The following is a 12,511-nucleotide window of genomic DNA, read 5'->3' on the forward strand; positions in this document are numbered from 1 at the left end:
GCACGAGCCAATGACCACTATGGGTGTGACAGGTGCACCTGGTAAATTGCCATGTGGCCTGTGGGCGGCTCCTCACTGTGTGCCTGAACTAGTTGCCTTCCCTTGGTGCTGGTCCATCTGGGGCTAACCAGGCTGTGCACAAGGTGCTGCGGGCAGGACTTGACTCTCCAGGCCCCTGGATCCTGGGAACTCTGCATGTACCCCCAGAGAGTAGGCCGAGACTGGGCCTCTTCTGGGCCCACAGCTGGCAACCCAATTATTAGTTGTTAGTCCGTGATGACTCAGTGTGTCCCTGCATGCGGCCATTTGGCTGGGGTTATTCTTGTAGGTGTGAGGCTCCCAAGGGCAGTGAGGGACTTACTCTTTGGGGAACGGAATGGGTTGAAGCAAGCTGGCCAGCGACGGCCTCCAGTCATCGTAGTCCGACCTAGGGTGAGAAGGGGCAGCAGTCAGGCCGTGTCAGGGAAGGGAGGCCTTAGGTGGTGTTGTCCCAGTGGGAGACCCACAGTGCCTGATGGCCTCGCCATGGCATCTGAAGGGCAGCAGCTCCCTCCCCATCTCTCAGATGGCCCTGACTCTGAGCTAAAACTGCCTTCTCAACCGTTTGTCCCTCCTGTTCAGAGTTCAGGGTCTCACAGACTTCATTCCACCGTCCCACCCTTGCACACTTGCACACTGGCAGACGTCAGCATCGAGGGAGGTTTCATCACCACAGGACAAACGTTCCCTTGGCAGCCCCCTCTGTGGTTCAGGTAAGCCCAGCACGAGGGCTGCCCCAGCCCACCTTCCTCCACAGAAACCCCATGCGTGTGTGGTGGGGGGCACCCTCGAGACCCAGACTGTGCCCTGGAGGTGCCTGAGGCAAGGCTCAGAGGCCAGACACATGGGAAGGAACCATAAAGGCGTGCAGGCCTGAGATAAGCCAAGATACCCATGTCAGAATGCAACTGCAACTTTCTGGGCTCTCTCTAACACTCAGCGGCCTGACCTTCCCACACTCTTCCTCAGCCTCCACTGGCTTGCTGGTGTCCTGAATGTGGTGATGCCTGGCATGTGCCACCTGCTCTTCTGGGCAGGTCTCCTGGCAGCCTGGTTAGTGGGTACTCCCCATTCTAAAGACAGTAAAACTGAGGCCCAAGGAGGATAAGCCGTGGCCCATGTGTCTCCGGTGGGTGGCCCCGCTCACACCCACAGACTGTCTCCCCAGATGGAAAGTTTATGTCCTGGTGCTTCTCTCCCTAGGTTTCAGATACATTCAAAGTGAGCATCCCATTTAACACAAATCCCTCACAGTCACAGCAAACTCAGGAGGCAGAAGAGCTGGGCTCCTGCAGGTGACATGGGCCTCACAAGGCTGGGTCGCTGGTCCTCTGTGGGCACTCAGTCCTGAGGTGCAGGGCCTCCCACTTAGCTCCTGGGGTACAGGCTGGCTTGCAAGGCTCCCAGGCAGGAGCTGAGCTTCTGGTCAACTCCTTCATGGGCAATACCTGCAGGTCCAAAGGAGTGGCAGGTTTACAGAAAGAGGAAGAGGATGAAGGCTTCCTTCCTCGCCCTGGCCCAGCCCTGCCTGAAAGTCTGTGGTCAAGCAGCTGGCCCCACCGCAGTCTGAGCTGTCTGGAGGCACCGTGCTGTGCTGGTCCCAGGCCGGGTGCTCATTGGCCAGACCCTGAAGGTGGGTCTTTGCCTCACTGGCCCTGGCCCTGGCTCCATTGGCCAGAGTTCCTCCATGAGTGCTGGGACAGCAGTACCTAGTCAAGGGCAGCAAGCACGGCTGCTTCTGCCCTCTGGGCCACTCTCCCTTTTGCTAAGGCTCGCCTAGGACAGGCGGTGGGGGGTGGGGTGGGGAGGCAGGTGTGGCTGGCAGGCAGGGTCTAAGGGGTCTGACCGTTACTGGAAGGAGGACAGAGCAGTCCCTAGCTTGGGAAAGCCTACACAATGCAAGGCAGGCAGGCAGGCCCAGCTAGTGCCCAGGCTTCAGGCCTCCAGATGATGGGGCCCTGTTAGCTTTGGAACCCCACTTCACAGTTGCAAAGCAGAGGCATCAAAGATCCTAGAGCTAAGGACAGAACTGAGCCCTTGTGGCCTACAGACAAAACGCTTCCTTCCGGCCATATCCCCGACTCTCAGATCTTGTGCACCTGCCTTGTGCCTATCCACACTTGAGAGGTACCAGGCCTGGAGGCCTAAGTTTGGGACACATTTTGGTCTACGATGTCCCTGCCATGCAGGCAGCAGGCAAGAACTGATCAGGAAAGGGCACAAATGCACCTTGCTACAAGGAACCCCACAGTGTGCCAGTGGCTCCCTGCCGCCTTCCCCAATCCTCCCCCACTCCTCCCCCCATGCTACTGTTCTGGGCACCGGCAGTTCTCACATACTGCATGGTTGCAGCAGCATTCCACATAGGACTGGCCACATGTGGGTGGTGCAATCATTGTTGGATTGAAGAACAGATACACAGGTGGACGAGGGACGGGAGGACGCAGGCACCCAGCAGCTGCAGTGGCTCCTGTGGTCCGGGCCTCCCGTCACACCACAGTCTCACTGCCCAGGACAGCACTTCTCAACCTCAGCCTTCAGAAGTCTTCCTTCTTGAGGGGCTCCAAGGAACTACAGAGCCTTAGGCTACTGTGCAAAGGTGTCCACCAGCTCTGATGGTGCCACTGGGAACTCCTGTGCATCCTCTAGGAGCTGGCAGTCTCCCCCACCCCTCACTGGCTGTGGGTGGGTTGAGCTGGCCCAGGACTCTAGGACTTCTGCAGCAACCAAGCCCTCTAACACCCTTGAGTGCCACACCAAATCACCTCTTTTTCTCTTCATGTACTACTGCTATGTGGGTAGCCTCTCCATAGTGACAATGGCAGGTCATCGAATAAGAGCCAGAGACTGGGCCAGCTTGGGAAATTTTCCACATTCCTACAATAGTCCTCCAAGGAGAGAAACCAGGGCTTGCAGCAGCCAGCAATGCTATGCACTGGTCACAGCAGACAAGCCACAGGACTTCACCAGCCAGTGCTCAAATGCAAGCTTCCTACATACAAATCCACACTGAACGCCACCGCTGCTTTTTCTTCCTCTCAAAGCACTGTTACTATATCAAAGATGCACACTCTTCTCAACAGTATCTTTTCAAAAAGAGCCAACACTACACACTTGTAACCTGTGATGTGTCCATTTTCCCAGGTGTCCACCTCACGGAGCTGTGTGCTCTGTAGTGGGAGCTCAGAGCAGACGTGTAACCATGTCCCAAGCCAATACATGGCACACTCAGACTTTGAACTCCAGCTTTCCTCCCTCATCACATGCAGGCTCATCGGAGTTCTGGGTTGTTTGAATGCGACATCTCTGAGGTCCCCAACAAGCCAGTGACCTGAGCAGCCAGCCAGCTTAGCAAAGCAATGTTAGAAAAACAAAGTTATCTGGCCAACACTGTTCTGAGCTCTCCCAATGCTTCTGGGAGTCTGAGCCCTGCTTTTTAGAGACCTCAGCTGAGTGTGAATTGGTGTTCTGAGCAGGAGACTGCTGACCCCACCGCCCAGCCCTGAGGACACCTCCCAGTGGCCCTGGCCCCATCCACGCTCTTGCAGCTGGGCTGCATGGGCAGGCAAGAGGTCTGAAAGCAGATTAGGGAGAATAGGCTCCTCATCCATGAGTGTGTTTATGAAGAAGGAGAAAAGATGTGTGTACACAGCATGATGAAACTGAAACCCCCAGCGCTGCAGAACTTTGAGTCAGAGGCCTGGGGGCTCTCAGTGCTGCAGCAAACGGCTGCCATCGGGGGGCTGAGGTGTGGGCACAGGGCCAGGCTCAACCACAACAGGGAGCCCCTCTCGAATGCACCTGTGTGTCCCATTCCCTGAGGGCTGTCTTGATCTGTCTCTGCCAGGGCCAGTGAGTAGCTGAAGGTGGCTATACCCTCACCTGCCCCTGCTGCTGCTGGCACACAGGGCAAGAGTGGTATCATCCCTAGGTAGCCCTGGCCCTTTCCTCTCCAGAGCCAAGGCAAGGGCAGAGGAAGCTGCCTGGGATGCTGCCTACTCCGTGTCCTCTTTCCAATCAAGGAAGCTGCTGCATGACTGTGGGATGCAGGTGCATGTGTGTGAGTGTGCGCGCACGGGGCATTCCCAGGCCCCTCCTGGCTGCTGTCACCTGGGCCTTGGAAGCAACCTTCCACCCCTCAGTGCTCTGAACACACTCTGACAGCAATATGGCCATGAGAAGGATGAACAACATTATTGCAGCAGCTGCACGGTGACAGCCATACAGGGGCTAAGCAAGGCAACACAGCCTCACAACACCCCAGTGGCCAGGCTCTCAAGTCCCCCTCATCAGGCAGGGCCTCTGGCTCTCTACAGGCTCCAGTATCAGTTAAATTTGACAACACAACCAGCCCAGACCCTCAGAAAAGTCAAGCAACCACCACTGACCACCTCTGGAAACCAAACTTCCAGAGCTATGGTTCCCAAGAGTGGACTGAGCTCCATCTTGCACGCAGGGGTTTGCAGGGGCACGGAGGGGCAGGGGGCCCCATGAGGGTCCCCAGTCCTTGGCTCACCCGTGGAGCTGGAGCTCTATGTTAAACATGGACTGCCACACAACCCAGGCTGGGTCAGGCCTCAACTGCTCAGTAGCAGTGGCCCTGCCCAGAGTAGACCACGGGCCCCGTCTCCTGGCTCCCTCTCCATAGCTTTTCTGCCAGCCCAACGAGTACCCTGCAACCCAGCACAGCCCAGTAGGGCAGTTTTCCAATGAGATATTCCTGCTAGGTAAGGCTCCTATATGCAGGCACACACATGATCCCCAGTAGATACACACATGCACGTGCTGCTCACATAATGCGGAAACACAGATGGCATCTCACATGTACACGTATGCATAACAAATCCTGTGCACACGTGGTCACACTCACAAAAGTACACAGCCACTCATGCACAAAACCAACACAAATGCCTAGAGACACCCACACCTGTGCATCTGACACACCCAGAACAACAAAAAAAGAGGTAGGCTGCTTTTGAGAAATCCACCCTTGTGTCTGTATCCAGTTCCTACACACACACACACACAGACACACATGGGCAGCCCCATGCTCCTGCTGTATGCAAACACTGTGTAAACACACACACTTATGTCTGCACCCTATACATGTACCAGGTGCTCAAGCATACATGTACACACATGACCAGGTATGCACCCACAAATGCATGTACACAGCACTTAGTCATAGAAATACACACACTCTCGAATGCCCTTACATACTCATATCCCTGCATCCTGCACAGCCACTACCTCAGCTTTTTCACTTCCCAGCTCCCCAACTCAAGCATGTACATCCACACACACATCCTCAACCCGCCCACAGACCTCCCGCACCTCAGCCCCAAGGTAGGTGGTGGGCTCTCAGAGAGGGGACACTCACAGCAGCTTGAGGATTTCCACGTAGCAGCCGAGGGTGCGGTCAGCCTGGGGGCCCAGCTCGATGCTCATGGTGCTGCAAGCAGGGCTAACCATGAGGCAGTCGATGAGGTTGGGCTCGCTGTCGTTGCCCGCGCTGGCCGTCAGCGCTGGCTTGGCAGTGCTGGTGCGCTCCACCTCCACGTGGATCTCACTGGAGGCCACGACCACCGACTTGAGCCGTGTCTCAGACAGCGTGGCTTCCTGAGACACCAGGTCCGGGCTGGGGTGCAGAAGGCGCAGAGGTAAAGTGGGCTTCCGGTCGCAGGGCTGCTGGCAGCCGTTGCGGATCTCTTTCAGGCTGGGGGAGTTGTCGCGGCTGCAGGCAGAGGTAGGAGAGGACCCTTGAGTAGAGGCAGAGGTCCAAGGCGCTGGCCAGCAGAGTGTCACGGAGGCCGAGAGCTATGGCTTCCTGAGCTCACGCTGCGCTAGGCATGGCTGTGCTGGGTGCTTCCCTGGATTCCCAGCTCCATCCTATTGGCTTGTCCTGGGGAAGCAGCTTGCTCTAGCTGGCATACAGGCAAAGGCTGCCTGCTTGCAGAGCCCAAGAGGCTACCTGGCACACAGCAGGTTCTCAGGGCCTGGGGTGTGGGTGGTGGGACACATGAGTGCCACTCACTTGGCATCCACCTCTGCTGGCTGTCTTCCTGTCATGCCCAGGAGACCTCCAAGGACACTTCTAGCTGCTTCCTGAGGTCCGGATACTCCTCCGCGCTGACCCTGAGGCCCAGGGTCACCCAGGCAACAGGCCCAGCCCCTAGCCATTTGAGGAAGTAAAACCTGCTTTGGTGGGATCCCAAATTCCGGGGTACTGGTTTGTTCTGGAGCCTACAGGGCCCTCTTGTTTGCAGCTGCCAGGGGTCTATGACCTTCCTGTGAGTGGACTGGGTTGGCATTTTAAACCAGATTTCAAGTGAAGCCCATGGGTGCCCCTGAGGGCCACTTCAGAGACACTTGCTTACAGCCTTGAGTTCTTCCTGGCCCTAAGTCCTTCTAAAGCAGCGAGTCCCCTGGGGCTCTTGTGGCTACACTGAAGCCAATTTTAGATTTCTGGGAAGAGCTGGATTTATGGGGTGGGGTCTCTCCTGTGTAAGGGCTGTCACTGCGCACAGAGAAACGATTACAAACAGCCTAGCCTACCCTGAACGTGCCACATGCTGGTGCCCTGTGCCTGCCGGGAGAAACATGCAGAGAGGTCCAAGCCATGCGTCTCGCACTCTACAGCGCTGAGGAGACGCACACACGAGGGCCCACGTTGATCACGGTGCATGTCACGAGCTGGGCAGAGCTGAGCCCACCAAGGGTGCTTCACACACAATGAGTTGCAAAGAGGCAACCCATTGGTTCAAGCCCGAGAAGTTTGGTGGATGGAAAATCGTGTGTGGTCTGTGGGGGGAGGGCGGCCTGCCTCCCTCCTCTGCTTTAGCTCTCATATGCTCCTCAAGTTCTCAACCTGTCACTCATCTTTGTTTGCCTTCCGCTGGGATTCAGGAACGGATTTTTCAAGGCTGTTTGGCTCTGATGGGTGATTTTCCAGAGAGCCATGCTAACCTGGGTCAAGCTGTCTGTTCTCTACAGTGTGAGTACATCCTGTGCCCACCGGAGCACGGAGGACGGCTTGGGGGAACGTCACGGCCTTTATCTTGCAGGGACTGAGCAGTGGGGGCGGAAGGGACCTGGGCTAAGAGATACCTCAGCAGCCCAGCTGACAGGCTGGAAGAGCTCGGGGCATCAGCTGGGCCTGCCAGGTCAACCCCCACCTAGCTCCTTGCCAGGCAGGCACCTCTCCCCAGTGAGGCCCGCCCCACAATCCAGCAGTCTCGGGTATAGGAAGACCTCCCCTGCAAGGGCCCTCCAGCTTCAGCAGGTTACAGAACCACCCTGAGTCTGTTACAAATACAGATTCCTGAGCCTTTGCCCAGAAATGCGGTATCCAGGAATTTGCATTTTGGCAGCAGCAGCCCAGGGTATTCTGAGGCAGGTATTTAATAGGCGACAGGAGTCCTACCTGGCCTCTGCGCACATCTTCTCTCTGCCTGGTCTCAGCTCAGGGGGGTCTCAGCCTAAACATCACTGCCCTGAAGGATACTTCCTTAGCTGCGGTCCCCGCCCTGGCAGCATGCTGCTGGGTGTCTAACAGCCAGCTCCTCCTGATTCTGAAGGTGAGGCTGTGAGTCGGGAGCAGGTACATTTTCAGAGCAAAGTGCCATTGCAGTTTACCCGGGTGTGACTTAAATAAATACAGGGACAAGCCTAACTCCTAGGGTGGGGCAGGGCCAAGCGTTACACCAACCCCAGTGTCATGACTACCAGGCCGGGTTCTTTGTGTGGGCTTCACGCACATTTGGGGTCAGGGTGGTTGGTGGCTGTTTAGAAGCTTCCCTGCCTTCTACCCCACTGGATGCCAGCAGTGTTGCGTGGTGACCAAGAATGCCTCCCGATATTGCCAAATCTCCTCCGGGAGGAGCTCTGATGCAAAGCAAGATGACAAACGCTTCCAGGAACCCAGAGGTTTCTTGCAGCCCTCCCCCTAGGTGGCCCCTCTTCCGGTCTCTGTCACCACAGCTAGCCATGTCCAGTCTTGAAGCTTCACTCAGCACGTACTTGCCAGCCCTTCCCATCAGGGTCATGGGTTTGAGACTTACTTATGGCTTGCCTGTTGTTCTACTTTACTCACTCCTGCTGCCACAGACTACTCCTAGGGTGAGTGGGTCATGGGGACAGCCAATTTGTGGGCACTGCATTCCTAGGTCCTTCCCACCATGCTGGGAGCAAGCACAAAGCCACTGCCCTAAGTAAGACTGAGCAGAAGCACAAATGCTAGAGCTGTGGCTTCACACTGTGGTTTGTAAAAATCCTGCCCAGGGGACCCCAGCACGCCACCACAGCAGAGATTCCCATGTGGACATGGTAATTTCGTTCTGGGTCCCTCCTTCATTATCCAGATCAAAGTGCATGGCAGTGGTAGGCCATAATGGACCTCCAGCCTGTGGTTCTGGCAGGGCAGAAGCTGAGCTGGTTGCCTCCCCTCTGCATCTTTGGCACCTGCTGCCCTTGGGTCTCTAACTGGGTATACAGAGAAGACCAGCACTGCAGCTGCTTGGCCTGTGCCATGTGGGCAGTTTGTAGCCCAGGGCCCCTCCACCAGGCTCCCTGTTCCCAGTGCAGGGCTGTTGCATCACACATGGAGCTCAATGGCATGTCCTACCCTTGCTCCTGTCTGCAGTCCCAGCTAAGGGTCAGGAGAGTGGCTTGGGAAGGGAAAGGAGGTGGAGGAAAGAAGACTAGCCAGCGGTGTCCTTATTGTGTGTCTGTGCATATGTGTTGGCCCTCAGGGGTCTGTGTGCATTTTCCTGTCTCTGTATGTTCATGTATATCTCAGTGTCGGTGTGTGATGTAGCCGTCACTGAGGAAAGTTCTAGACAAGTTCCTGGCATCTGCATTGCAGGGGTGGGGCCTCACACAACCAGGTCTGAGAGCTGGCAGGAGCCTGTCCCATATCACGTCCCCAGGCAACACTCTGAGTGACAGGGCAGGGTGGGGTGGTCCCAAGGGAGCAGTACAGCTGCCCATGGGGCTTACCTGCTCACTAATTCCCACCTGGTGGCTCTGTCTCCTTTTCAGCGCTTCCTAGGAGCACCTATTTCCCCAGTAAGCTATCTCCACCTGAATCCTGGACTACAGTTTGCTTTGGGGGAACTCAAGCCCAGGCAGACCTTCTGGTCATGTGCTACCTACGTTACTATTTAAACTGCACTTCCTACCAAGTGACACTATCCTGCAGGCTTGCTTATGAGCGATGGCCCTCCTCCTCCCTTTCCATGGAAGTGAGGCTCCTGAGGGCAGGAACTAATAGAGCTCTCTAACCAATGCCAGATGCTGTGTTCTGAGACAAGACAAGAGGGGCAAGCTGCCCTGCCCAGCCCCTGTGCCCATCACACAGGCACATGCATGTATGTGTACATGCATAGCCATTCTCATGTGTACACCCACTCATACTACTCATGTATACACACACACACACACACACACACACACACACACATACACATACACACACACACACACACAGAGTCCCTACCTGCGCAGAACATACTTCCCAAGGAAAGAAATCTTCAGCACCCAGCACAGTCCTCATGGCCTTGCACTGCTGGTGCTGGGTCAGAGACCCACACCAATGGGTCCAGGTATGTGACCAACAGAAGCCACTTCCCTGTCCCAGCCCAGCCACTGTGGCCACCTGTTCCCACAACAGGGGTGGCATGGACCCCTCCCAGGCCCTCCTGGGGCAGCTGACCTGTTGATGAATTCTTCGTAGCAGGAGTAGATGGCAGCCAGGCACACAGCCACCAGGTTGGGCAGGACCCGGGGGTGAGGGCAGTGCCCTGTGGGGCCGTGCATACTGGAAGAGAGCAGAAGTGCTGGTGAGCGGGTTCCATGGGTAGATGGGGTGTTGGACATTACCTAGGCATGAGGCTGCCCCCTATTTCCATGTATAGCTCAGTTGGGCCTTGGGAACTGTGGCTGTGCAACTAGAGACACCAGGGTCCTGGCAGTGCCACATGCAGGTAGTGGGGAGCCACACTCTGGGCCATGGACTCCAGACCCAGAGTGCCTGGGTTCGAATCTAGCCAAGGGCCTTGCAAGCTCATGTCTCTCCCTCGGTCTCTTTAGTTATAGGGGACAATGAAGACCAAGTTCACAACAGGGTTTCATGCACAGTGGCCATTGTCCAAGGGCATCTTGTTGGTACCTGGTACTTCTGGAGTTAATTATTCCTAACACCCCACTGCATTCTCAAGATTACCTTGTTTCAGAAGAAAAAATGTTGTGTCCATCGTGGCTTAGCATGGAATCTGGGAGTGTCACTAAATTCCCAGCAAGGGCTTGCCATGGAGATGGCCAGGCCTCAGTGTTACCATTTGTAAGATGGGCTGTGAGTCTGGGGCTCACACCTGTAACACTCCTGGAAAACTGCCATTGTGGCTGCTGTCACTAAGAGGCTTCACCTGAAAAGACTGTGTCGACTATGATGGGTGCTGTGAGAGAGCCTAAGTCCTCCGGGCTCTGGCACAAAGGCATGCTGGGTGGACATAAGGGCATACTTTGGAAATCCATGGCTTCAGACCTAGTTTAAACTGATATTTTGATATTCTTAGAAAATTGAGAAGAACAATAATGACAGCCAATTCCTATACCATATTCTGCCATGTTCTCAGTATTGACCCAGGTCAGTCGCTGGTTCCCACACTGTCTAGACCAAGTCCTTTTTCGTAGATGAGGACATGAGGCACAGAGCAAGAATCTAAATACAAAAAGCAAAGCAAAAAAGAGTCTATCGGAAAGAGTCAGAACAAAACCATAAGGCTGCAGGGCTGGGTGTTGATCACAGCAGTTAAGTTGCCCCTGGAGACATCACACCTTGTACCGTGCCTGGCTCAAGTCCTGCCTACTCAGCTTCCCATCCAGATTCCTGTCATGTGCACGCTTGGAGGCAGCAGAGGATCGTTCAAGTCTCTGCCATCCATGTGGGAGTTCTAGACTGAGTTCCAAGCTCTTGGCTTCAGGCTGGTCCAGTCTCAGCTATTGGGGGAAGCTGACGGGAGATCTCTGCCCTCCAAACAAAAAGGAAAATAAATACACATTTTAAAAGATCTAGTTTCCTGGGGCCAGTGCTATGGTGTAGTACGTTAAGTGTCCACCAGTAGTACTGATATCTCTTATGGGAGCCAATTCAAATCCTGGCTGCTCCACTTTCCATCCAGCTCCTTGCTAATGTACCTGGCAAAGCAGCAGACAATGGCCCAATTGCTTGGGCCCCTGCACTCGTGTGGGAGACCTGGATGGAACTCTTGGCTCCTGGCTTTGGACTGGCCCAGCCCTGGCCACTGTGGCCATTTGGGGGGATGGGGGGTGGTATGAAATAACATGGAAGAGCTTTCTCTCTCTCCCCTCTTTCTTTTTTTTTTTTTTTTTAAAGATTTATTTTATTTTTATTACAAAGTCAGATATACTGAGAGGAGGAGAGATAGAGAGGAAGTGGAGCTGCTGGGATTAGAATCAGCGGCCATATGGGATCCCGGCGCATTCAAGGCGAGGACCTTAGCCACTAGGCCACGCCGCCGGCCCTCTCCCCTCTTTCTTACAAATAAGTAAAACAAATCTAAAAAGATACTGCTAATGTTAAAAAAAAAAAATCTGACGTCCTTTTAGTCAAGTTTGGGGGGTAGCTGTTCAGGTCCCTAGGGAGAGCTCTCTGGGGGCACCTGGACAGGCACCGCCGTCTCCCTTGCCTAGCACCCCTTGGTCCAACAGCTGAAGCACCTACAGCTATGCTGGCACTACCAAGGGTCTTCAGAGCATCTCAAGTTCCCATTCTGCAGTGTGCCAGGCAGTTCTTCCACAGCAGCTCGCTTAACTGCACAGAGACCCCCGGGAACCGCTGAACATGGCTGGAGCTCCACTGGTGCCAGGTGGCAAGTGGGATGCAGAGGACATGGCAGCAGGCAGGGAGGGGAGAGGCAGGAGACTCACCTCTGGATAAACTTCTTCACCACCTCCATCCCTGCATTGAGCTCGTTCAAGGCGAGGATGTACTCCTGAGTGAACAGCCTCAGTCGCGGGCACTTCCCAAAGTCCTGCAGGGGCAGCAGAGGACAGTAGCTGGGATGAGGGGAGGGGTGTGCTGGCAATGCTGCTGTGAGCCAGGGCAGTGGATGTACAGAAAGGAGAGGGTGGCGAGGCAGCTCTGCCCGGAGCCATGGCAGAGGCAGAGGAGACAGCTGCTACGTACCAAGCTTGTTGTGCCCAAGCTTGATTTGTGCCCAAATCACTACAGAGCTTTCAGCCCCACACCCTCACTTCCATCTCTTAGCAGCTGTCCCCGGAAGCTGGAAACAGCCTGACCAGGAGGCCTCTAGACACCCACCAGTCTGGACCCCAGAGTGCACACACAAGAGTCAAGGGTAACCTCTTTTCTGCAAATGTCTAGCAAGTTCCGACAACTCCTAGGGATATTGAAACTCATCACTTGAGGCCCCCTGAGAGTTCCCAGGTC

At 55.3% G+C, this 12,511-nt stretch overlaps 1 protein-coding gene across 1 annotated transcript in view; it reads right to left on the bottom strand.

Annotated features, from left to right (window-relative positions):
• The window catches only part of CMIP (c-Maf inducing protein), a 187,071-nt gene that overhangs the window by 13,021 nt on the left and 161,539 nt on the right, over positions 1-12,511 (bottom strand). The window contains exons 8-11 of the mRNA XM_058674170.1: positions 11,989-12,092; positions 9,752-9,856; positions 5,420-5,773; positions 362-427 (exon numbers count right to left, since the gene is read on the bottom strand). Coding sequence (XP_058530153.1) covers positions 362-427; positions 5,420-5,773; positions 9,752-9,856; positions 11,989-12,092 — 629 coding nt within the window. The remainder of the gene's footprint in view (positions 1-361; positions 428-5,419; positions 5,774-9,751; positions 9,857-11,988; positions 12,093-12,511) is intronic.

Source organism: Ochotona princeps, chromosome 16 (assembly GCF_030435755.1).
Source record: "Ochotona princeps isolate mOchPri1 chromosome 16, mOchPri1.hap1, whole genome shotgun sequence".
Taxonomy (NCBI): Eukaryota; Metazoa; Chordata; class Mammalia; order Lagomorpha; family Ochotonidae; genus Ochotona; species Ochotona princeps.